This window comes from Grammomys surdaster, unplaced genomic scaffold, assembly GCF_004785775.1.
Source record: "Grammomys surdaster isolate TR1022 unplaced genomic scaffold, NIH_TR_1.0 363, whole genome shotgun sequence".
Taxonomy (NCBI): Eukaryota; Metazoa; Chordata; class Mammalia; order Rodentia; family Muridae; genus Grammomys; species Grammomys surdaster.
This window is the reverse complement of record NW_021604782.1, coordinates 12,694,188-12,718,721: the sequence shown is the minus strand read 5'-3', so window position 1 is coordinate 12,718,721 and position 24,534 is coordinate 12,694,188. Positions and strand designations below refer to the sequence as shown.

Genomic DNA, 24,534 nt, shown 5'->3' with positions numbered 1-24,534 from the left:
TCTCTCTCTCTCTCTCTCTCTCTCTCTCTCTCTCTCTGCCTGTTTCTTCTGTCATTTCTTGCTCTGGCTCCTCTCCCACATGCCAGACTCAGGACCAAGCTGCAATGTTGTGATATATGAGCCACAATTGGCATCATCACTGAGTGCTGATTTTACCAGGCCCTTGCTTCTTCCTCCCAGGAAGGGAGTGACTTGCCCAGGAGCTCATGATAGGTACAAATTCTTGAGAAAGGACCAAGAGAGGGTTGGAGTGACTTCTGGTGGGTCTTCAGCCACATGTTTGACCCCTACGTTGCCCTAATACAGGGTTTATAAACAATCCCCTCTCCATAGGGAAAGGGAATTCCTGGGGATAAATGAGAGCTACTAGAGAGAAAGGAATAAGAGAGGGAAAACTGATATCCCCCTTTCTTTCTCTGCTGCTGTCAGTATTCTCATGATATCCCCATCTCTTTCAGCTTTCCTATTAGAGACTTCCACCCACTGGTTGACAACTTTGGACTATCCATAGGATAAGCATTCAGGCTACCATGGGAACATGGGTTTGAAGGAACAGGAAAGCAACATAAGACTAGTATCATAGAAATTTTCTCTCTTTCCTGCTTTGACTGTATAAAAGTTCCACTGAATGAGTGATGAATACCACAGTCCATCTTTTCCTCTGTCTCTAGACTGTTCTGTCACAGGTGTTCACAGACATACACATCCATGAGGAATAATGGAAAAGAAGAAAAGTTAGCCTTGGGATAGAGCAGCCACTGTTTCAGACACTTGTTGCTTCCACTGTCTAGAATGATTATGTGACCAGGATCCACAAGTCCTCATTTCTCCATAATTCTTATGGTTGGGCCCCCTTAGTGGTTCTATAAGATCTTGATCAGGGAGAGCATACTGGGTGCTTGCAGCATTTTGATCCTGGCAGGAGCTAGTGCCGTTAAAAATGTGGAGTGCTAGGGCTTGCTCTAAGTTCAAATTGCAACAAATTCTGCTGACTTTCTGTTTCAATCTTCAAAAAGAGATGGACAGCCCCTAGACACTTTCTATGACCAACTACAGACATTTTTCCTCCTAGACACACAGTGACAATTCCTAGTATGCTTCATAAAGGATGTATTGGTTTTGTATATTTTCAGATGACCTTTTGTGCCAGACATCCCCAGAAATATTCCTAAAAATCACATTGGCCCTGAGTAAGGACACTCGATTCCCTGGAAATCCCACTTTGATTAATTAGGGAATCATCTTAATGGGATAAGATGCCCTTAAGTTAGGTTCTATATGCTCTAAGTTTTCTCACAGAAGCCATGCACACACATACAAACTGAAGGTTGAAAAAGCCATTTATTCTCTAAAGGCAGCCAAAAAGAGAGGTGAGCATTTGGAGTAAATCAAAACCTCAGGACTTGGTCAAGTTCCCTTGAACATTCACGGTTTTAACTCTCATCTGTTAAAGTTGAATAAAACGATCACTAATAATGCCCTTTTGGGAACCAGAGTTTGACCAGCACCAAATGCCCTTGAGTGCTCTGCATGAGGTATATTCTATAATTCATCATGAAAACAGCCACAGTGGATCCTGTATGCTGTCATACTTCCTGTTCATTGGTCTCTTGGTTTCAACTTCTTCTCCCTAGAAAATGTGACAAAGTCTAGCAAATCTGTGGGTAAGCATCAGTTCTTCTGGGCACTTCTTTGTCCTAGTTCCTCATTAATAGCTTTTCTGTACCACAGCTTTGCACATCTGCAGGTCATATATTATATAGTACAAACTGGATCCTGTTCCCGAATTCATTGGTTGAAAGATAGAGTTTGTTTCATTCTTCTCTCTCTCCCTCACAGAGTCAGGTTTCATATGGATATAAACTTAGAAATGTACCAGGCACTAGCCTAGGCTCATAGATGGTCATGTATATGCCACTGTTCCCCATCTAGACCCATCTTACCTATGGCATAGCCATCAGGACATTGCAATTTGAGGTTACTGTTGAGTTGGTTTGGGGCTGAGCACTGGCCTTGCATCTCTCGGCAGACGTGGAAGGAACCACTCCAAGTGCCATCTTTCCGACAGTGAATGATATTGCTCCCACGGCCCTGAACACCAGAGAAACACACTTAGGACATGATAGACTCCAGCTGCACAAAGGACATGCATCTCAGAATTAAAGATGAAACATTGTGCCGTTTCCCCAAAGGCTTAAAAATTGTTCCAAAATAACTTGTTACTAATAACCCAGTCATTTTGAAATAAGGGTATTGTTAGAATCTTATGGAGAAACTGAGGACTCAGAGGAAAAGAAGCTTGCTCCAGTCTTCCCAGACTAACTCCAGGGTTTACTAATTTCTAGACTAATGGTCTTTGGGAAATTCCAACTGGAGTAATTAGGCCTTATATTTGTTGTATGTTGTTGCTCTTTCTATTGAGAAGTCAGAGACCCACCATCTACTCTTCCTATACAGACAATAAAATGTAAGAGTCAGACAGGGCAGTTATAAAAAAGGGTAGCTGTGCACTGCACTTTCTTTTTAGACCACAAAAAAGCATTCCAGGTGAGAAGATTTCTCTTCCACAGTTCTTCCAGCCATGTTGACCACAAGAGGGTTCGGGGAGGGGGGGTATGTGTAACTCTATTCTTGGTTTTTTAAGGTAAGAAACAGATCATTCCTCATTCTTCCATAAGCAAGTAGGAGAGTGCAGTTTGAATATATACCCTTTCTTTACGATCCATTCAACATGTGAAACCATATCAGACCAGAAGTTGGATGGGGCTTCCAGAAGGCAAAAAAGAATGGAAGGACATTCCTGGAAGAGAGAAGCTAACACACAAATGCAGGACAGTGCAGTAACCGTGACTGAGGGAGATGTGGTGCTGTTGTGACTTGAGGGAGGGGTAAAGGAGAGCAGAGGGCAGCAGGTGTGAATCTTTGCTGATGGCTTCAGGAGACAGGATTCCACTCGAGAACAAGTGGAGAACTACCATTTCCGGGTGGGTCAAGAGGCTCTGCAGGGGCCTGGATATTTCCTTGACTCATCTCTGTGTCTTCAAAGCCTGCCAGTAATGTAGGCCACTCAGTCTATCGCTCGCCTTTCTGCAGATGCTTTTGTTCATTGAGACTAGTTGCTTGGGATGAGGATGTAAATTTTTTTTAACTAATCAGGAAATAAATGGATGCATGGCCAGAAAAAATAAAGGCATAAATGTCTTAACAAATTAATGAGAGAATAAAAAATAATGAATGTCTGGGAGATAAAATGTGAAAGGGTTGATATGAGCTGATGCTGCCTTGTCTTTACACACACACACACACACACATACACACACACACACACACACACAGACACACACACACACACACACCAGCTGCTTAGAATCAGGACTGAAAAGAGAAAGGGGCCCCTCTTGAGGTCTGCCCTGGGCCAGCAGGAGGTAGGCAGCACTACAAGAGAAGCCCCTCCCTATGGGAGAATGTGGCCCATCTGAGCTTGCAGTTATGCAGAAACTAAGAGGGCCTCTTTCAGTGGCTTGTTGTGGGCTTGTGGCAAGCTTATGCAGTTTCTTGGGACTTTGGAGATCTTGGACTCTCCCTCTTAGAGCCCCAAGCTCTAAGCCCCATGATCCTGCTGGGTCCTCAGGGGAGTAGGAAATTGACCCCAATTTCCTGGATCCTTGGCCTGGGACTATGATGCATTTGGCCTCCAGCCTCTCAAGGCCTGCAGACCTCAGCACTACGTGGGCCAGAGTTGGCTGAGGAGAAAGGTTTGCAGCAGAGGATGTATTAGAGCTAACTGGAATTTACTCAGGGAGTTTCAAGTCCCAGAGGCCTCACTGTGGAAGGTGGGAACATAAGGTACTGGTCTTATATTCTCAAGATTTCCCGCCTCTCTCTCCTTCTCCTGCTTGGTTCATCTGGTGCTTTCTGTGGCTAAATCTGCTTTTGAAATATGGCACCCACCTGCTAAGACACTTTAGCCTTCAGAAGAAGGCAAGTATGTGGGCTAGCACTCCCATAGTGTCCATATGGAACGCAGAGATTTCTAGCCCCACCTCTTGGGTATTCATGTGCCCTTCATTCTACTCAAGTAAACACATCATCCCCCTGCCTGCATCTCTGGCTTGTCATGCCTCACACCTTTGCCTGTGCTGTTTCCTCTAAATGGCAGCTTTTCTGGAGCTTCTAGATGCTCTAGTCTCTGCTAGGGCTACTTCCTGTTGTGCTCAGCACTTGCTGACCATCTGACAATGAGGATATCCTTGCTGACTGCACTGTCTAATTTGAGCACAGATGAGCCAATGTAGTTGAGCATCCAATCTGAGAGCACTACTTCTGTGGGTGTTGTCAGGGAACCAAACCAACTGAGTGTGTTTGATTCCAAATGTACAAGCCAAGTCTCAGCACAAGACATGACTTTACCTGCTAAAGTAAAATTTGAAACAAGAGGACTGTGCATCCTTCACCAAAACAGCATTCCTCTCTGTGCTTATGTATGTCTATAAAAGTCATGTTCCACTCTCTTTATACCCCCTATTCCTTTAGCCAAGAAAGACACACAGAGCTGAGGCTGTTTACAACTATATTATTGGAACTACGACATGCTCACTGTTCTAAAGAATCATTTTAACTACTGGGTGGAGGAGAAACTGTATCCTATATCAAATCTGAAAACTGAGGCTCACTATAGGAAAGAAACAACCAATGGAGTCTACAGTGATGGTTACCTCTGCACCAGTTCAAATGTCAGCTCTACAATATTTCAACTCTGGGACCTGAGAGAGTTTATTCATGGAATTGTGCCTCAGTTTTTTCAGCTGCTAAGGGGCATGGAGTCTTCGGCCTAAAGGAGTCATCATGACAACCAAGTGGTCAATTTATAGAAATGTTTAAGATCTAACATGCATACACAGAGCTATTCATTAACCGTGACCATGGCTCCTAACTTCCCTGCTGTAATCACTGTCTCTAAGGAACTCCAGAATCAAGGCAACCCTTTCCTGCAGTAGAAAAGGAACAAACAAATGGGAAAGAGAAAGACAATGGGTAGAAGAAAAATTAAGGCTAACCATGATAGAGGGTTTTTAAAGCCTCAAAGTCACCCAAGTGGCAGGGGACAGGCTGAGCATCAGCTATGGAAGTCTATATTAACCCTTTCCTTCCTACTTGCATAACACAGCATGCACCTCCTTCCCCAAAAAAAGCCTTCCATGTCTGCATGTGTAAGTAGAACAGAAATACCGAATGTATTCATGTGAAACAATCATGAAGCAGCCATGCAAATGTCATGAGCATCTCCAGGAGTAATGGTGGGCTGGAAAGAGATCACTTGTGCTATTATTTGGTTTGAGACACGGCTCTGCTGGTAACTTGTGTGGCTTTCCTTTCCGGGTGTCAGTAGAGCCATCTGTAAGCTAAGTGGATTACATGACAATCTCTGAGCATTTGCCAAACTCTAATGGCACATGATTCTGCAATTTTTCTTTCTTTCTCAAGGTAACCCTGAAACAAGATATTGTTTCTACACCCATAGAGTGCACAACCATGGAACTCTGTGTCCATGGAAGAGCTAGTATAATTTGAGCCAGCTCTGTGCTATCGTTGCAGAAAGGACTACATAGCCACCATCTGTCTTTCTTGCAAGGAAATGGGTATGCTGTTGATTCTACTCTTCTCCTTCTTTTCTTCCAGGAACTCCTGCTGAGTTCTGGAAACCCACTATTAGATGTACTATTTGGCCCATGAAGCACTTAGCCTTTGTCCTCTCCTGCTTCAAGTGTCTGCCATAGACCCTGATCCTATCCAAAGACTCCTCTAATCAGATGCAAAAGTCCTGCAGAGCTTTTCACTATGTCCTGGGACTACATTATCTCTCCACACATTCAATACCTTCTACATCCCGTTAAATCTAGAGAGGATTAGCACTTCTCGCTTCTTGCCAGCTGTCTGGAGAGCAAACTTCACCCCTTGCCACCAGCCTGCCCTAGAAGTATCTGAGTACGGCTGATAATATTGTCTCAATACCACCTACAAACTCAGAGTTATAGGCAAAGATTTAGATGCTGTAGGCCTTTCTTCTGTGTCTGTAAGTGGGGAGATGGTTGCTTTTGGGGGTGTTTGTTTTAAACTATCAGAATGAAAAACAAATAAATAAAAGGTCTGTTGACACCAGCCTGGCTCCCTTAAAATCCTCACATTAGAAATCAATGTTATGATTATCTAGGCTTTCCAACATGATTTAGTGGGATAGGAGCACTACAAATATCAGAACTGAAATGTTAAATATGTAAGTATAAGGAGGACTATGTACCTTTAAATGCGAACTCTGTGGCTCACACCTAAAATCGCAGCACTGAGGAGTCAAGGGAAGAAGGGTTGGCATGAGGTCAAGGAGGCCTGTCTGGACTACACAGTGAGATAGTGTATCAAAATACAAATAGGTAAAATAACGTGGTTGAGAAAAGGTCTCATGTTTCATGTAACCAAGGCTTGCCTCAAACTCATTGTGTAGCTAAGGCTAGCCTTGAACTGTTAATCTTTCGGCCTCCACTTCCCACAAGTAGGGATTAATTACAGGCACTAACATGTACACCTCACATTTTAAAGAAAATGTTGTAATATTAAGTGTGGTTTAATATTTAACTACATGGATATTATAACCATAGTCTAAATATTTCAGTTACCTGTGTCTGGAGACACAGAATAGATCGGGTAGACACAGATTATATTTTGGCGAGATAAGAAGTTTGCACACAGATTATATGGATAAGTGCCACTTTTGGGACGTTGGGGAGGTAACCATCATAGGGCTATCTTTCAACCTGTTGCCTGTGTTTCTGGGGCTTTATGGAAGCTTAAATCAGAATCAGAGGTTGCTCTACTGCTTATGATCATAAAACCAGGCTAGTCTATTGGTGTCTTCCTGGGGGCTACTACTTACTGTGGCATAGGACCCCTTACCGCACATCTCTGGGTTTACCCGCATCTATTCCCTGCTTCCACCAATAAATTGTGAGACAGGCTTTATTGTTTCTCCATATGTTACACACAGGGAAACTGAAGCTTGATGGGTTAAGTAACTTGTTCCTCAGTCGCGAGGTAAGGTAGTAAAGTCAGTATTTGAACTCAGATCTCACATCCTACTGGCTCCCTTGGAGGACTCAATGAAGTAGAAGTTTTAAAATTCTGCCAGTAGTAGCAGTAGAAGGGGTTTATGACTCTCCCCTGTAGTAGCCTCTGCCCTTCTTTGCCAGGATCTGTAACTTGTTTGGAAAGCTAAGAAACTTTGCTCTATATAAGCCATGGGATTCAAAAAGCATGGGCCTTGAGTTCCTGCTGTGTTTACAGGCAGTGAGAGGGAATCTGAGGTGAACACTGGCGTTGGCTCTTAGGCCCTTGGTCTGAGGGTAGAGGAAATTCATTCTTAGTACAAACTAGAAACGTCAATTGTGTAAAGAGCCCATTTGGCACACACACCCTCATTCTTTGAGCTGACAAGCCATACCCTGCTCCTTCGAGTCTAGCCTCTCCACCCACTGCCAAACAGCAACACTCCAGTCCTCTGATGAATTTACATTTTCCTCTCCTTTAAATACAAACTGCCCATGAAAGCTACTTGGCAGGCAGCAGGCAGACTGGGTTTCAGTTTGATAACATGGCCATGGCCAGAATATTATTTGGCTCAGGGATAACTGTTAGCAACAGTTTCATGTGAGGGAGCAAAAGGGAAGTTGATTAGTCTTTGAAGAGGCCATGGCAGTCTTGGTCCTTGCTTTTATCAGGACTTCTCCTTCCTAGATGTTGGAGGACCCACATGATTGGCAGGAGCAATTCCCAGGAGTGACCACCAGCACTCTATTTGTCTAGTAGCCCTAGAAAATGTGAATATATGATGCTCAAGGATTGGAAGCAATGCCAACTAAAGTCAGCCTATCCACAGAAGAGTCACCAGGTTCCTAATTAGACTGTCACTTCCTACCGACCTACTAGGTGCCTGGCACTATCCTAAGTGCTGAAGGCATAGAGTTATTGGAAGAGGCAGTGGAAGACTTTACAGCCTTTTATAGGACCACTGTGAAGTAAGTTAGAGGCTTAGCATGGTGGCTGCTGCTACGAGTTGATAACAGGAGGGAGGCGCTGCTGAGTCCAGGAGTGGACGAGACTTGAAGAGGCCTCCTAGAGGAGGGATTACTCAACGCTAAGAATCTCTAAATAAAATAGGCTTCCAGAAAGAAAATGCAGCTGGGAGAGCTTACAAAGAAGATACTGTAAGTCCTGCTTCTTAGAGGGGTGGAAGACAAGTAGTCAGACCTCAGAACCAAATGAGGGAAGAGCTTACCATAGATTCAGAGATAGGATAGGAACCTGGTTCGAGTGGAGATGGAGTCTGAAATAATGCCTAAATAGGGTTGAATTGTATACCAAAGAAACAAAAAGATGCTGTGGTCTAGAAGGGCTTGAAGCCAGAGACTTGAGATGAAAAAAAAAAAGAAAAAGAAAAAGAAAAAGACATGATCAAGAGGCTGCACTGTGGGGAAAAAATGACTTTTTTTTCCTGTTATTAGAGTGGTTGCTTTGGGTACAGAGGGAACAGCTTTAGGAGGTATTTTTTGGGAAGACTGGGTATGCCTGGGAATAGTTTAAATGTGGGAATAGGAAGAAAGAGGTGCTAAGGCTGTTAGTTTTGCAGTGTTTGCTATTTGGAGGCTAAGAAATAAAGAACAGCGAAGACTTCAACCCTGAGAAGTCTAGGTAGCTATATTCCAGCTTCACCTGGCTGGTGAACCTTGCACACCCATGAGTGGCAGAGTTGACCCATCAAATCTGAATGGTGGGTTCTGTGGAAATGGGGATTCTGTGGACTTCTGCATTCTTTTCAACTTTCATTTTGCTTTTGTGCCTCCCTACTTGTCTGACTGGGTAGCAGAGGTTGGATATAAAGGCTGAAGTATGTTTTTTCATGAAGTCCCTTAAGTATAGGCAGGCAGGAGCAACAGACTTACTCTTTAGTTACATATGGATTGACATAAAACTCACACCCATGCTGGTCCCTTCTGTTCTCCTTGTTCTACACTGTACTCTAGAGTGTTCTCCCAACCTTATGAAAACCCTGTCTATAGACTTCCAGAGCCAGCTGATGTCTGATGGCTGCCTAGTGTCTATAAAAGCTTTAAGAAAAATGTAGGTAGTAGGAAGTGGGCAGAGCTGATCAAAGTCTCAGGCACTCCTATCAGAATGATGTAATGGATGAATCTTTACTACGAAGAGGACATACATGTGTTTCTTTAAACATTTCTAAATAAGTATCTAATAGATTTACTGCTTAAAAAATAACCTCAAAGCTAAAAATTCCTGAATAGAGCCTGTAGAGAGAAAATACGGCTCAGAGATCTTACAAAAAAAGATACTGGAAATCCTGGTTCTCAACTTCTACAATGGTGTTATTATCGTTTTATAAGCTTGGCTGTGTAGATAGAGCCCTGGAGATAGCAGCTGATAAGTAGAGTAGGGGGAAGAAGGCCAGAACCTCAGGTTTCAGTGGGCTTACCTGGGAGGCATCACTGTCTTCACACTTGATCCTACACTCACTATTGAACTGGAAGCCATTAGTGCATTGGTAGAGCCCATGGAATTTGGGTGGAGGTGGGTCACAAGTCACCGGCACACAAGTTCCCTCTTGCCAGCTGCCATCTTGAGTACATTGAGTCTTGAAGGCCCGTCTTTTGGAAAGATGAAGGAATAGTCATTGTCAGGATCACATAGTCTGAACCTGAGCACTAACAGGGTCTACCTTACCACTGTCTTCGTATTCCTAATCTTCTGCCTGTATGAGGGATGCATGAGACATGCATGATGGAGACCCTTACAGAAAGCAACAACTGGCCACAATGCAGTGCTGTGGAGGCCAGTACCAAGTGATATAACAACAACACAACTCCTACATCTAAGGCTCAGAAATCATTGCAGAATCAGAGAAGGGAAGACTATAAAATGAGGGGAACAAGAAGTTTGCTATCATATTTTTGTCTCCTAGAAATATCAAGGTAGCACCATGAACTCCCATCAACGGGGTTGCCTAAATATGTCATAAACAAGGACAGCACCAATAGACTGCTAACATTTAAAGGGAAGGCTTATGACCTAAAGAATGCTGAGAGGAGGAGAAATAGTCTTCCTTCTATAAATACAGATAGAAACATAGATAGAGATGTGGGTATGTAATGTTATATTAACTGAACAGACCATATTTATGTGTGTGTGTGTGTGTGTATGTGTATGTATGTATGTATATATATATATATGCAAATGTATTTTAAAAATAATTCATCATAAATTTGAAAAGAGCCAGGGAATATAACAAGTGCAGATTTTAGAGAGATCAAAGGGAAAGAGAAAGAGAAATGGTATAATTATATTATAACCTATAATAATAATAATAAAGAATAAAGGAAACTATATCCATTGAACAATATTGTTGGAGGTAGGCAGGTTGTCATTCAAATGTGGTTTGGGACAAAAGTGAACCCCCATCAACCCCTTGTCTCCTCTTTTCCTTCCAGTGTGTCATGATGGGTGCCTGTACAATGGTGATGTACTCAATATTTCTTGAGCAAGTACTAGGTGCAAGGCATTTTTGCAACTTTTTCTGCATTATGCCAACACTGTGTGGTAACTTACAGTCTTCATACTGCTGCCAAAATAACAGGAGGCCTGAGAAAAATAAGCCACTACCATGATGAAATACCTACTCTTCCATGTCTTTTCTATAGGACAGAATGGGATACTACTTGGTCTGGCCTCCAGCAAAGCTGGAAATCTTTCCTTCCAAAGAGGTGGCCAGATCTGACTCTTCCCCGTCTTAAAGTCCATGAGTATGTTCCTAGCAGCACTTACTTCTTGGACTTCCGAGATGAGCCAGGAACATGGTATCCAGGTTTGCACTTGTACTTGCAGAAGGAGCCCACCTTGTGTTTGTTTTCTCGACACCGGGCTGTCTGTAGGTCTGCATTGGGAACTGGGGGTGGGGCGAGGCACATGAGCTCACACAGGGCCTCGGGGAAAGACCACAGTCCATCTTCCATACAGGTCAGAAAGCTGTTGTTGCCTGGAAGACACAGGCAGACAGGGTTAGCAGAGGAATGGGTCCCCTGACAGCTAAGATAACACATGAGCTGCCTGGATTTTCACCAACTTGCGGTCTCCTGGGATCTCTGGTTAGAATTCTAATGCCTTCCTCTAAGAACTCAGTGTCTCTGGAATGTGCTGGGCAGTTATTGCAAAGCAGGCAGCCATGGAAGGTAGGCTTAGCCAGTTTTTACAGTGCATTAAAACCCAAACCATTCTGCACCTCATATGCTGCATAGGGGGGAAAAACCCTCTTCCTGGGCCTGCATCATCCCTGTCCCCTGAAGGTGTATGTCTTTGCCTGAGACAGTGGGACCAGCCTAAATGGTGTCAATTCCACTAACAGGGATCTTTATGGGGCTGAACCCTGTACCTGTCCTGGCTTCTTCATGCCTGGATATGACAATACCATCTTTTCAGGAGGGTTTTTTTTTTTTTTAATTCAGATCCCAGTGCTCAGGGAAGTTCTGCCAGAGAAGCTGAGAAAGCATTACTTCCTGCCACAAGCACCAGCCAGCTCTTACAGAGTGCTGATTGCCTTCAGGATACGTGCCTGATGGGGGTCAGTGGAGATAAAAGTCAAAGCTAGAAGCTAGGCTTTTCATTGCCAGCTCATGTATTATGAAGGCACAGCCATTCCCAGACCCAAGACAATTAGAGGAGGACATGCAGGTGTTTCTCCACTGACTCTCTTCTGATTGGCTGATACCAAATGGGGTTTGTAGCCAGTGCTGGAAGCAGATGGAAGTCTCTGGATTCGAAGCAGGGTCGGGAGACCATCAGTGACAGGAAGCAAACTGACATTTATTGAGCAGTTACTATGCACAGAGTGCTTTTGAAATACATGTGCTTAGCATGCTAGTTCTCATTCGCAAAAGGAGGGGATACCTTGATCAAGCTCTTACAACTTGTGAATAGTAACAGACAAATGTTCAAAACCAAGTTTGTCTAACTACAGGTAGAGTTGTTTATACAATAAGAGGTGTGTCTATATGTTCAGCAAAACTTTTTCTTTTCTATGCAGGATGGCCCAACCTTAATTTTTGTATCCACAGGAAGAATGGAGTTGTTTTTTTTTCCTTTCCAAAATTCAGATTAAATGACAGCGACATTCTTAAAAAGTGTGTATCAAAGTGTCATCAATGTCCTGGTTTGCTCATTCACCTGTACCCTGCCATCCTCCCTTTCTGTTAATATCACACTTACAGAAGAACGTCAGACAGGACACAGGTGAGATGCACAGAGACTGACAATTCTTTAGTCAACATCTGGTTAGTGTTTGTGGCATGCCAGGTACTTCATATGTTAGGAGCAAAGCAATGAATAAAACGAGACAAAAAGAACATGCATGCAGTGCTTGTTATCTAATAGTATATGAAGGCGCATGACAAATTGTCATCAAATATGAATTCTCGAAAGTAGTGGCAAGTACTACCTAGGATAAAGCGAAGAAAGAAGGAAGACAAGAGAATTGCTTTGCAATTTTATGTATAATACTCTGAGTCTCTTAATTTCCTGTAATTCACTGCCTTGACAGTGTGGTTCATCTGGATGGCATGAGACAACAGTGTTACCAAATCCCACAGAAAATGCTACCTGGTAAGCTATAATGCTGTAACTAAATATTTTCTCAGCCCATAGATAGAGAAAAGGATGAAAGGATGATTCATTGAGCTTTCATCAAAGCAAAGGGCAACAGAGACAGGAACTTCCCTATATTGTTGTGGGTATTAATTATTGTGGCAAGTTTCTGAGAATGTCAGATGTATCAGTAGTTTGGTAAGAATGGTGCCCTTTCCAAATTGCTCAAGGGTGATTAAAAAAAAATCCACTCCTAAACTGTAAGTGCATTTACCAAAGTTTTTGGGGCTGTATCAGCTACGAATGCTATAAACTGTGAAACGAAGAACATAGTTCTTTGTTGTGAGATGATATGAGGATTGCAGAATGTTAACCAAGAGGAAAGAATCAAACAGAAAATTGCCATTCTAGGAGAGAGCAAATAGGCGCTATTAGACAGTGCTGAACGAATGAGCGGAGTAGAGCAGGACTGTGATTCAGAGCTGTGGATATGTTCCCCACCCTCACAACCAACCTAGAAGTACAGGCAATGGACTCTACAGGATCAGGCTTTCCAGTCCCTAGCCATCAGTCCTTCCTCCTGCATCTACCAAGTAACTCTGAAGAAAGCACTGTAAGGCATATGCACCCTGGGCCTTTGACAATGGCCCATATACTCCGAAGGATGTTTGCTACACTGAGGTTTTTTTGTTTTGTTTTTGTTTTTTTGTTTTTGATCACAAATACTTGCTTTTAAAACATGCCCAAAAGAACATAGAGTGAATGCTGCTGGTATCAGCATTAAACCAATCAATATTGGAGGACTTAGAGACTATTTAGAGTTTTGACCACTCAGGCATGTTTGAATCTGTCCTTCCAAGTTCCTCATAGACAATGAGCTCTCATTCTTTCCACTGTTAACTGGCTGTAGAAGAGACACTTATACCCTCGTCAGTACCATGTCTTCCCTCTTCATATTCCCCCATTTGTGCTTTCTGGAGAATGTGACTTAAGTCATAAAATGAAGTGAGGCTGACATTTCTAGCAAAGTATGAGAGTATGGATATCAGACACTAGGTAGGTTCTCACTAGTTGGGGTACTCTGTCATCTCGTTTGCTTATTGTTTTTAATTTTGTAAGGCTTATTTATTTTTATGTTTGTAAATAAATACAATGTTAATTCTATTTTAATTTATTTGTATTAGTTTTTGCCTGCATGTATATATATGTATGATGTGTATCCCTAGTGTCCATTGAGGACAGACCAGGGTATTATATCCTCTACAACTAGAATTATGGATGTTTTGAAACATTATGTAGGTTTTGGGAATCTAATCTGGGTCCTCTGCAAAAGCAGGAAATGTTCTTAACTGATCTATCTTTCTTTTTATACTGGATATTCCATTTACATTTCAGATGTTATCCCACTTCCCCCCACCCAGAAACCCATCCCCTTTCCTCCTGCTTCTATGAAGATGTGCCCCCACCCACCCATTTCCACCTCCCGGATCTCGAATTCCCCCACACTGGGGCATCCAGCCTTCACAGGATCAAGGACCTCCTCTCCTACCTATGCCTGACAAGGCCATCCTCCCCTACATATACAGCTGGAGCCATGGTTCCTCTCTATGTGCTCTCAGGGTGGTAGTTTAGACCCTGGGAGCTCTGATTGATTGGTATTGTTGCCTGATCCATCTTTCAAGACACTGTTCACCTCATCAAGCTTTAATTTTAACTATTTCTTTTATTTTTGAGATGATCACATAATTATATCATTTCCCTTTTTTCTTTCCTCCCCACAATACTCTGTATATGTATATCCTTCCATGCTCTTTTTCAAAATAATGGCATGTTTTCATTAATTATTGTTACACACGTATATGTATGTATGTATGTATGCATGATCTTTTAAAGTCAACAAATCAGTCTTGCTTAGTCTGTTTCCAAATGTGTTTAAGGAAATTCCTCTCACAAGCATGCATGAAAGAACTACAAGCATTCAGTAGTGACAGAAGAGTAGTGTTCATTGTGATTACCTTACTTAAAATATTATACATTAGACCAAGTCCCTTTGAGAGTGCTTTCAAAAAAAGTTAGTTTTTTGGATCCTAAGGCACAGTAGGGTTGCTCTGGCTGATAATGCTATGCTGTATATTTCAAAATAATGAGAAGAAATGATTTTGAAGATTCTCACCACAAGGAAATTGTAAATGGTTAAAGCAATTGGTAGACCATTAAACCTATTTTGATCAAGGCACAATTTATACGTGGATCCAAGCATCGCATTGTTTCCTCAAAATACATGGCATCAGAGTGTGTGCATGGAAACATTGCAGTGAAATTGTCATAGAATAGAATCACGAAGTGAAGTGTCATCCTTCAATCTATTTTGTTGCTTTTGGTTTGTTTGGTTTTGTTTTGTCTTTTTCATGTTTGCTCTATGGTGTGGTCACTGTTGAGGTCCTAAGATAAGGAGCTATGTTTTGCTCATTCTTTATTCCCAGAGCCTAGCCTACTGTCAAGTATATAGTAGTTCTCCAATTTCCATTTGTTTCATGAATGAAGCATTATGAATTTATGTGTGAATTTGAAAGAGTTATTCAGCCACTCTATCCTAATCAAAAATTCTGAGTTCTTAGTCAACTTTTTTAAGTTGAGCATTTTAAGATGTGAAAGGATGCTGATCCCCCACAGTTTGCAGAGAATAGAAATTCAGTTTGCTAGACTAGAATATAGGCAAGCAAGCCTTCCAAAGACTGCATTAGCCTAAGGCTATGACTGCTAGATTGCAAGGATATTCCCTTTCATTGTTCTTGGTGAGGAACAGACAGTAACAGAAGTTACAGAAGAAATGGTACAATGAGAGAGAGAGAGAGAGAGAGAGAGAGAGAGAGAGAGAGAGAGAGAGAGAGAGAGAATGAGAATGTGGTCACAAAGAATTTTAGGTTGATTTCTCAAAAATAACCCATGAGAGTCTCAGCCATGTATTGACCTTGAAAAAGAAAGGAAGAAGATGAAGGATTTATACGGGTAACAAAAGAAACAGCTGATCTTCTAAATGTGTATCTCTAGGCTACTGGGTTCCCAAGAAGTTAAAGCTACGTCAGACTTGGCATTCCCAGAAGGTCTGTCAGACTTTTCAACCACACTGGAACTCCTACTAATGAATCTGTCCAAAGGAAAACTCCAAAGCTGTAGTCAATGAAAGGCTTATGGAGTAAAGAGTTCAGATCAGTGGAAGATCAGCTACATGGTAGGATGCTACCACCCACTCAACTCCTCACCTCACATGTAGATTCCTTTACTAAGGTAACCCATTTTTCTTTCCAAATATTCAATGAAGAGAAAGAAGAATGTCCTATGAAACAGTTGTTTTCAGGAATCAATGATGGAAAATCCTTCCTAAGATGGGAAATAAAAGAATCTGGAACACTGCTTACTTCTATGGAAACATGGATGGAGGAAGGCATGTGTGAGACTTAGGCTCTTTGACAGTGAACACTCCTCAGCTTATCTCTTAAGTAGGACTGTGGTGGGTCTCATAGAAGTGACACTGCTCAGCTAAGATCAAAGAGCTGGCAAAGGACAAAACCAGTACTATCTGGACTTTCTTATTTTTAACTTGTTACTGCATCTTGTTTATTTCTTATTTGCATGCGTATCTGTGTGATATGTCTATGCACACGCATGTCACCATATGGAAGTTATTCATCCAGTATCTCTGCTGGATCCAACATGGAACTTTCTGATTCTATAGTCATTACTTCCTGCAACACCCCCCCCCCAACACACACATACACAAGATAGTATAAGTGAGGTACCATTTAGAACCTCAAAGTGTGACTGCAACTCATCCAGTCCTTGCTGCCAGCAGGTGCAAGTGGAAACCTCAGAACAAGGATCTGTGTTTAAGATAGTGCTGATAACAAAGCTACATGGACTACCACCTGGTCCTCACAGGTCACTGTGGAAAGTAAAGATGTTTTCCTGAATTCTCAAGAGACCAGCACAATAGGAATCAATACACGTCAAAGTAAGGGTACCCCTGAGAGCACTTTCTATAGTAATATCCATTCCTTTCATGCATAGCCACATAAACGGTGTCAGAAGGATTTGCTTAAGGATTTGCCATTCTGAAAGCTTTAATAAACAATGCTAATTTATTTGGCTTCTTTTTTCATTGGCCTCTAATTAAGAGAAGTATGATTTTCTTGTTATTAATACACCTTTCATCCTATTGACAGACAGAGCCATGTAATGGAATTGGATTGCTTAGCTTTTATAAGGGGTTCTCAGCCTTTGGCTGCCGCCTCTTGGGACAATCCTTTCATAGTTTCACTCTTTTCTTCCCCTCTTCTCTTTAGTTTTAAACTTCATAGTATCTCAAATGAAAATTCTCTATCTCTCTTATTCAAATCATCTTTGATAGGAAAAGAGGAGGAGCTATGGGATGTAGACCAGTTGCAGTTCCTGCTTTTCTTAAGGGGCAGCTTATAACTAAAACTGGGTCTTATATTCTTGTATTCATTTCTCGTTACAACATTCAGGTACTCAATCAATACTTCTTATTATGTTTTAGTACAGATCATTTCCTGAGCTTCTGACCACATAGCCATTACCTCCAAAGTCTGTGAGTTTATATAACCTTTGGGGTCAGTCTCCTTTTGCAAAACTGATGATATTCTTGATGCTCACTACAGTATTTAAATCTTAACAATACACAGTAGTTTATCTGTTATTAAGAGAATTCAGGGACATACTCCCAAAGTCCCCACCTACAACATAACACACTCTGGCATGCTAGGCCAAAATATAAGACTCTACAACCAAGTTAGTTATTGTAATTGATATTTAAGAAAGAAATATGCTTTGGCTAACAAATCGTGTAGAGGATAGAACTTTTATATATCCAAAATTTAGTTAGAAATTGCTGCTAGTGAGCTCTGTAATATTTCCTCCTTTCTTGATGTACTTTGGGTCTTCGGTATTTCTAATTGTTTTGGATGGGCTCTGAGACTTATTTTAAGATTTCCAGTTCTAGAAATACACTATGTGCCTCCAGGCCAGTTTCTTGCCCCTTTCTAAAATGTAGCCTCTTCTTCACCTTCATATTCCTATTGCTCAGTTTCAGAGACGCTGGATGCTTGCTGGTCACACCTGCTTTTCTCCATACCCAGTCTCTTTTTGTAAAGAATATAGTTGACATTGAGGAAAGTCAGACCCCGGTTACAACATGGTCTCCATCACTAATATGACAAAACTAGGCTAGTTCTTTAATCCCCAATAGTTGGTTTATTCCTTTGGAAAATTGAAAGACTAATAACACCTCCCAAGGTTTGCTGAGTCTTAAGCATCCACAGTAAATGAGATACATCAGTTCAAAATATAACTCTTTTTCTTCCCCTCCCTCACCATCTTCTTGCAAGATTTTCAAAAATCTTGAAGGGGTATTTATATCTATTTTTATATACATATACATTTTTATACATATATTTTAAAATTCCTGGCTGCACAATAAAATAGTTTACATGACTTTGTAGTAAATGGTTAAAAAGCAACCAGGAACAGACAAAACTCCATCTACTTGATGGTGCCTTAGACTCAGAAAGAGGCTGGACAACAGCCTGTAGGTTCTCAGAGATGATGGAGGCAGGATTGAGATAAACAACTCAGAATACCTTTCAGCTGGGCAGGGTGACGACACTGAAAGGAACATCTTCTACCAAAGGTAGTACCCTCTGGACAGGAGAAGGAGGCAGCATAGACATGATGGTGATCTGGGATACCGCAGTCCACTGGCTCACATGCCACCTGCTTGTTCCATTTGCCCTCTGTACATGTCACTGTGATGCTTGGCCCTACCTGAGAGGCAGAGAAAGGTACAATGAGGGGGATCAGACAGGTCTTCCTATATGAGGAAATACACTTCTCCACAGGCGCTAGGTCAGAGTCTGTCTAGGAAAGAGCTAACCCATTTTCAGTGTTTGACTCAAACTCATTTTTAATAACTCCCTAACTGAATAGATTATATATTTTAATACCTATGAAATGATGCAGAAATGTAAGCCTAGAAATATTATATGAGCAGTCTTGGGTTACCCACTAAGAGAAAAGCTAAGTGTGACTTGAACCCAAATGTGCTAAGAAATGCAATCTATGATGTGTTCCAGATAGATCATCATATGGTAAGAGTCTGGAGATTCAGAGACCTCACAGAGCAAGACTTCTTTTTATAAAATAGACTCTAAAACACCTTAAATAGAAGTATAACAGAAGCTGATCTTGATATCTATTCTTGAAGGGGTTTACTTAAAGACAGCTAAATCCTTGGTACTAAGTCAAGGAATGCCTTTAAGTACAGGAGACTTGCTGATTCTCCATGGGAAGGACTTCTCTCTAAGTCTCTCATTGGTAACATGAATGGATTGAACCCAAGGATACATTATATGATACTGCCTGTTCTGAAATTTAGTGGCTCCAGAGAAAAGAACATTTGAATCAAGAAATAAACACATCAAAAAGAAACACATTTAGGAACACTGAACTGTCTGGCTGATTTAAACCAAACTAGAAAATGGCAGAGCTGTGTAGGTGGAAGGGTGAGGCCATGCTATAGAGCCAAGAGAAGGCCTGTCATCGGCAGCCCAGAGTCTTCCATTCAAGGAGCAAGCAGCCAAACCCCTGGGGATTGAGAAGGCCAAATGTTGATTTGAGATTTTTAAAAGCAAAGGACATTTTCCTCTCTTAAGTACACATCAAAGGGAGCAGAGGTTTTTCACTGCCAAGTCAGCCTAATTGTTTCCATAGGAGTTCAGACCTGCCATGTCTGACACGCGGAAGTAGGTGTCAAAGACAAGCCAGCCCAGAAGCTCTACACAAATAGGCATTCCCAGCAATAAAGAATATACCTCTATGTACTAGCAGTGCAAATACTCTACTGATCTACTGGTGTGGCTGTGGAAAAGCTGCATCTAGAGACAGTTCTGGAATTCTCAAAGCTTGGGACTGCTAAACTTGTCCCTCTTTGGACCCAAGACTCCCAGAGCAACATCTGACTGAAGCAAGGCTTTCCATGTAGCTTACCTCTACTCACTACCAACAGTTTCATGCAGGACAGATCCCAACTTACAGGGGTTCCATCAATAATGTCCCCATGGTTCTGTCTGTTATCTGTCTCACTGTTTACATTCCATGCCACCCCTACGTGGGCAGCCAAATGAGGCCTTTGTTTATCAGAATTTAATCATGCCATGTCCTTCCACAGCTTCTTGCTGCCATAACAACTTTAAACTTCCCAACTACACTGGCAGGATCTGGCACCTGTGGACTCTGTTTGACCCTCTAGCCTCATGACTTGCATGATTTTCATAGAAGAAAAGCCAGTCTCCATATGTGGCACACTTACAGTACTAACAGGTTTCTGCATATATTCTGCTGCCAGTACCAGAGCATACTTTTCTTGCTTGTATCCTGCAGACACACTTCTGTCCATCAAATCACTTCTCAGTTCGTATGTCACTTTCTTCAGGACATTTTCCTTAAGCACCCTTCCCCCATATTCCTGTAAAACCTTGTGTCTCTCTCTGTCTCCACACTTTCTGCTAGTCACTAAGAAACAGTTCACACTTAAGGACTTCATTTCTCCAGGACTTAGCACAGTCTCTGATTTATGATGAACTCATGCTTTGGAATGAATGAATGAATGAATGAATGAACAGGCACTCATGGACTGAGAACACCCATCTACTTAAAACAGCTCATTCCCTTATTTGAAAGTTTGAGAGTCAGCATCTCATTCTAATATGATCTCATACCTAGATCATAGATCTGTATCCTCTGCAACAACACTGACATATGCTGCCAGTAATAATACTTCTTGGACAGAAGCCCTCTTCTTAGAAAGTCCCAGCTGATTTGTTTGTTGGCTGGGTGGTTGATTCAGTCTTTATAATAGTAAATCTACATGCATGCATGTGTGTGTGTGTGTGTGTGTGTGTGTATGCATATATGTGTATTGTGTTGTGTGTATACATATGTATGAGAAAAAACTGGAAAGAAAGGGAGAGGGAGAGGGTGGGAAGGGTTAAGAGGGAGAGAGAAAGAAACAGAGACAGAGAGTTTTATTTATTTGTCTTATGTGGTAACAGGTACTGGGGATTCTGCAGAGAATCTACTTCACACCTGCCAGCCTTCCCTGACTGGAAGAGGGCTCTTCTCTCTATGTTCACAAACCTGGCTTTTGATTAGCTCATCATCCCGCTGTATCTGCAGCACATAACCTGTCTGGCAGCTCACAGTGCACTGGGCACCATGGTAGCGGTGGCTGCTGGAACAGTTGAGAGAAGCATTCTCCACAGCCAGTTCTGGGCAGTCCGTGGCTTCACAGGCAAAATGCACACAGCTGAGGAGGAAGAAATAAGAAGGTTTTAATAATAAGAGGGGTTTCCTCACAAGCCAACTCTACTCCAGCTAAAAGGCCTCTTCCCAAAATTTCAGGAAGCAAACCCTGAAGAGAAGAAAGAGCACTGAGTCAGGCAAAAGCTATTACATTGCTCATGGTTATGGCTTATGAAGAATACAAGAAATAGGGGCTCACGATCCTGGATTCAAATCCTTTCCCTTGAACGCTTCAGTGAGCGGAGAGTTCCAAGAGTCATGGGGGGGATTGAATCAGATAATTTATAAAATGCATTTATAATTTGCATGCATGTGCAAATTCCCAGCACATTCTAAGCCTCAACCAACACTAGCAAACGTTAAACAGACAGCTTGCTGTATTTGTTACCTAGAAATTGTGTGACTTGAGCAAATATGTTATTTATTGGAGCCTTAGTGTACCTGCAAGTTTATGCCACTTCACAGAGCCATGAGGCCCAGTGTCAGCGTCAGGCAGCATCTTTCAGAACTGTAATGTAACTCACAAATCCATAAGAAAAATGTACAGAAGCCATGGCTTATGTCTTGCTCTGGATGTTATCTTCACTGTTTAACCAATCTGAATTTTGCAGTCTTCAAGTCAGAGTTAGTCCTATAGGAGGCATTCCTGTATGTCTCTAGATAAGTTCCATCACAGACATTTTGCCTTCTTGTCTCTCATACCGTTCTCTCCCACTTGATCCTGGGAGGATGTAGGTGCCTCCCAGGCACCCAAATGTTTACTAATCTTTAAGGATACAAGTAAAAATGACCTAATCCCCTTTGTGCTTTGATAACCTTTCCCTTTAAGCTATAGGTACCCAGGCACTCAGGAACATTAGTAATTAATCACTGAGAGCATATCTAAATGAGCTCACTTCATCCTTGCAATAACCCTATGAACTAAGTGTTATTTGGTTTATAGTTGGAAAGATTGGAGCCTGGCAGGAATAAATTACTCGTTTACATTCCCACTCCAATGTGTGACCCCAAGGTCTTCATAGCTAGCTTTACTCTAGGGTTTGAACTAGAACATTACTATGGATAGAAGCAATGCCTGTTATACTTTGGATTATGAAGAAAAATGGCTTGTACCAGATGTTGACTAAATAGAGAAATGCAACTGGTCACAGCACCTTTAATGGCTTGGAACTTTTACAGTAGTTGAAATATTGTTCACAGCAGCAAAACCCACTGTACAAAAACTTTATCTATCTATGCTCACCATGAAACCTTGGTTTTAGGCTATAGAGCTATACAGGCGGCTAGATTTGCATCCAGATCAGCAAGTCTTTGGTTTTCCTGACATGTTTTTATTTGTTTATTTTGTTTTTTATTTATTTAACTTTTGTAGTGTGTGTGGGGGATCAAGACAGGGTCTCCCTGTGTAGCTCTCGCTGTCCTGGAGCTAACTATGTACTCTAGCCTGGCCTCAAACTCACAAAGATTCATTTTCCTCTGTCTCCCATGTGCTGTGATTGAAGACATGTACTACTATGTCTGGTATTTCTTTTCACTTTTTTTTTAATCTGAAAAAAAGGAAAAATAAAGCTTGACCAGGAGCATCTTCATAAGGATGCTCTGAACCTTCATAATGTCTGTTCTGATCATCACCAGTAGTTTGATTTTAGGAAGCAGTAGAGGGTCTGTATGCTCAATCATCTCAACTACTCAACTTAGCTTGTGAGGAACAGAGAAGATTTTTGAGGAAGTAATGAGCTACACATTTCATGAGGAAATCTAGTTTTTAAAATTGTCAGACAAGGGCAATCATGTCATATGGGGCTCAGACTCTTTTGATGTAGCTTTGTTGTCTCGTCACACCCTTACAAACTTCTGAACAAGTTGGCATTCTGTATCCCCTATTGCGCTATTAGGGTAACATCATGCTGTACTGATACGGAGATCTGGGAGAGGCTGGAACTCTGGAGTCAGCATATGTGCTTTGATAACAAACATTGCACTGCTCACATTGTTCCAGTGCTGGGAAAAAGAGCCACATGAACAAAACAGCTTACTCTGTAAGCTAGGAGCTCCTGAGTTGTCTGTCTGACCTCTGCCTTATAATTCGGACATTTGACTCTGTACTCACAGAAGGCCCCTGGGTTTTCATCCTATCAGGACTTAGAAAGAAAGTATCCTCTGGTGATTAAAGGAAAACCACAACCTGTTCCCTGCTTTGCGCATACCATGTTTCTTTAGTAGACCATGAAAAACTGCAATACTTAATTTCATAAAGTGAAACAAAGTGTAGGAGTGAGGACCGTTAATGAGCTCAAGGTACAGCTCAGTAATTTATCACCTGCTCAATGTGGGAAGCTGTGAAACACCCTGTTCTCCTAAGCTGGACATTGGCAGCAGTAGACAGATTTGCCTCTTGGAATTGTCACCAAATGAACTGTCATCCATTCATTCATTTAATAGATGTCAACTTGGCATCTCACTGGGTATGATACTGTTAGGAGGACACATCAGACGATCACACTGTGTATTGAAGGGGAAGTGCATGTACTCAAGTACTTAAACAACTGAAGACAATGATAGGTACAGTAAGCCCGTTAAAACTAAAGAGAAATTATAGCGAGCCATTGTTTTGGGGGGAGGATTAGGATAAATTTTAATGAAAAAAATCTATGAGGAAGAGAAATTCTAAGTCAGACCTGGATGAAATGTGGAGATGAACTTTACAAAGTTTTGGAACACGGGGATCCAGGCAAAGAGGTATATAGAAGCAGGATGGGATGGAGCTTGATGTACTTGTAAACTAGGAACAGTAGTACAGAATGAACGCATTGGGAGCTCTGAAACTCTGTAACAGATGGCTTTCCTGTTCTGACCCTGCCTGCTATGTAAGGTAAATACTACCTGCTTTTGGAAACTCTTTATTAAAGGGTTCTGTGCTTAGACAAGAGTGGGTAGTAGTGAACTAGTGAGATCAGTCAGATTTCTTTATTCAAGAACAGTGTTCTCAACCTTCCTGAAGATCCGACCCTTGAATATAGTTCCTCATGTTGCTGTGACCACGCCCCCCAACTATCAAATTACTTTCATTGTTACTTCATAGCTATAATTTGCTACTGTTATAAATACTAAATATTAGTGTTTTCTCTTTATCTTAGGCAACCCCTGTTTAAAGGTAGTTTGATGCTGAAAGTGTTCATGACTGACATATTGAGAAACGTTTTTCTTGACCTTGTCAGAATACTGAACCTTCTGATGTGCCTTGATGCTGTTCAAAATGGGCTTAAGGAGATGATTATTTTGAAACATCTAATATCCCTTCTATTATGGGGCAATTCTTAGGACCTGTATCTTCTTAGAATACAATTTGGTAGTAAAACATCCTTTGTTTTTCAACATATCTGTCTGCACCTGTGTTGTAGACTTGCAAGAAAGAAAGAGAGAGAGAGAGAGAGAGAGAGAGAGAGAGAGAGAGAGAGAGAGAGA

General features: G+C 41.6%; 1 protein-coding gene across 1 annotated transcript in view; it reads right to left on the bottom strand.

The window, feature by feature from the left end:
- The window catches only part of Pappa (pappalysin 1), a 230,064-nt gene that overhangs the window by 27,202 nt on the left and 178,328 nt on the right, over positions 1-24,534 (bottom strand). Inside the window, exons 14-18 of the mRNA XM_028779996.1 lie at positions 20,905-21,073; positions 18,408-18,534; positions 10,882-11,092; positions 9,536-9,707; positions 1,944-2,091 (exon numbers count right to left, since the gene is read on the bottom strand). Coding sequence (XP_028635829.1) covers positions 1,944-2,091; positions 9,536-9,707; positions 10,882-11,092; positions 18,408-18,534; positions 20,905-21,073 — 827 coding nt within the window. The remainder of the gene's footprint in view (positions 1-1,943; positions 2,092-9,535; positions 9,708-10,881; positions 11,093-18,407; positions 18,535-20,904; positions 21,074-24,534) is intronic.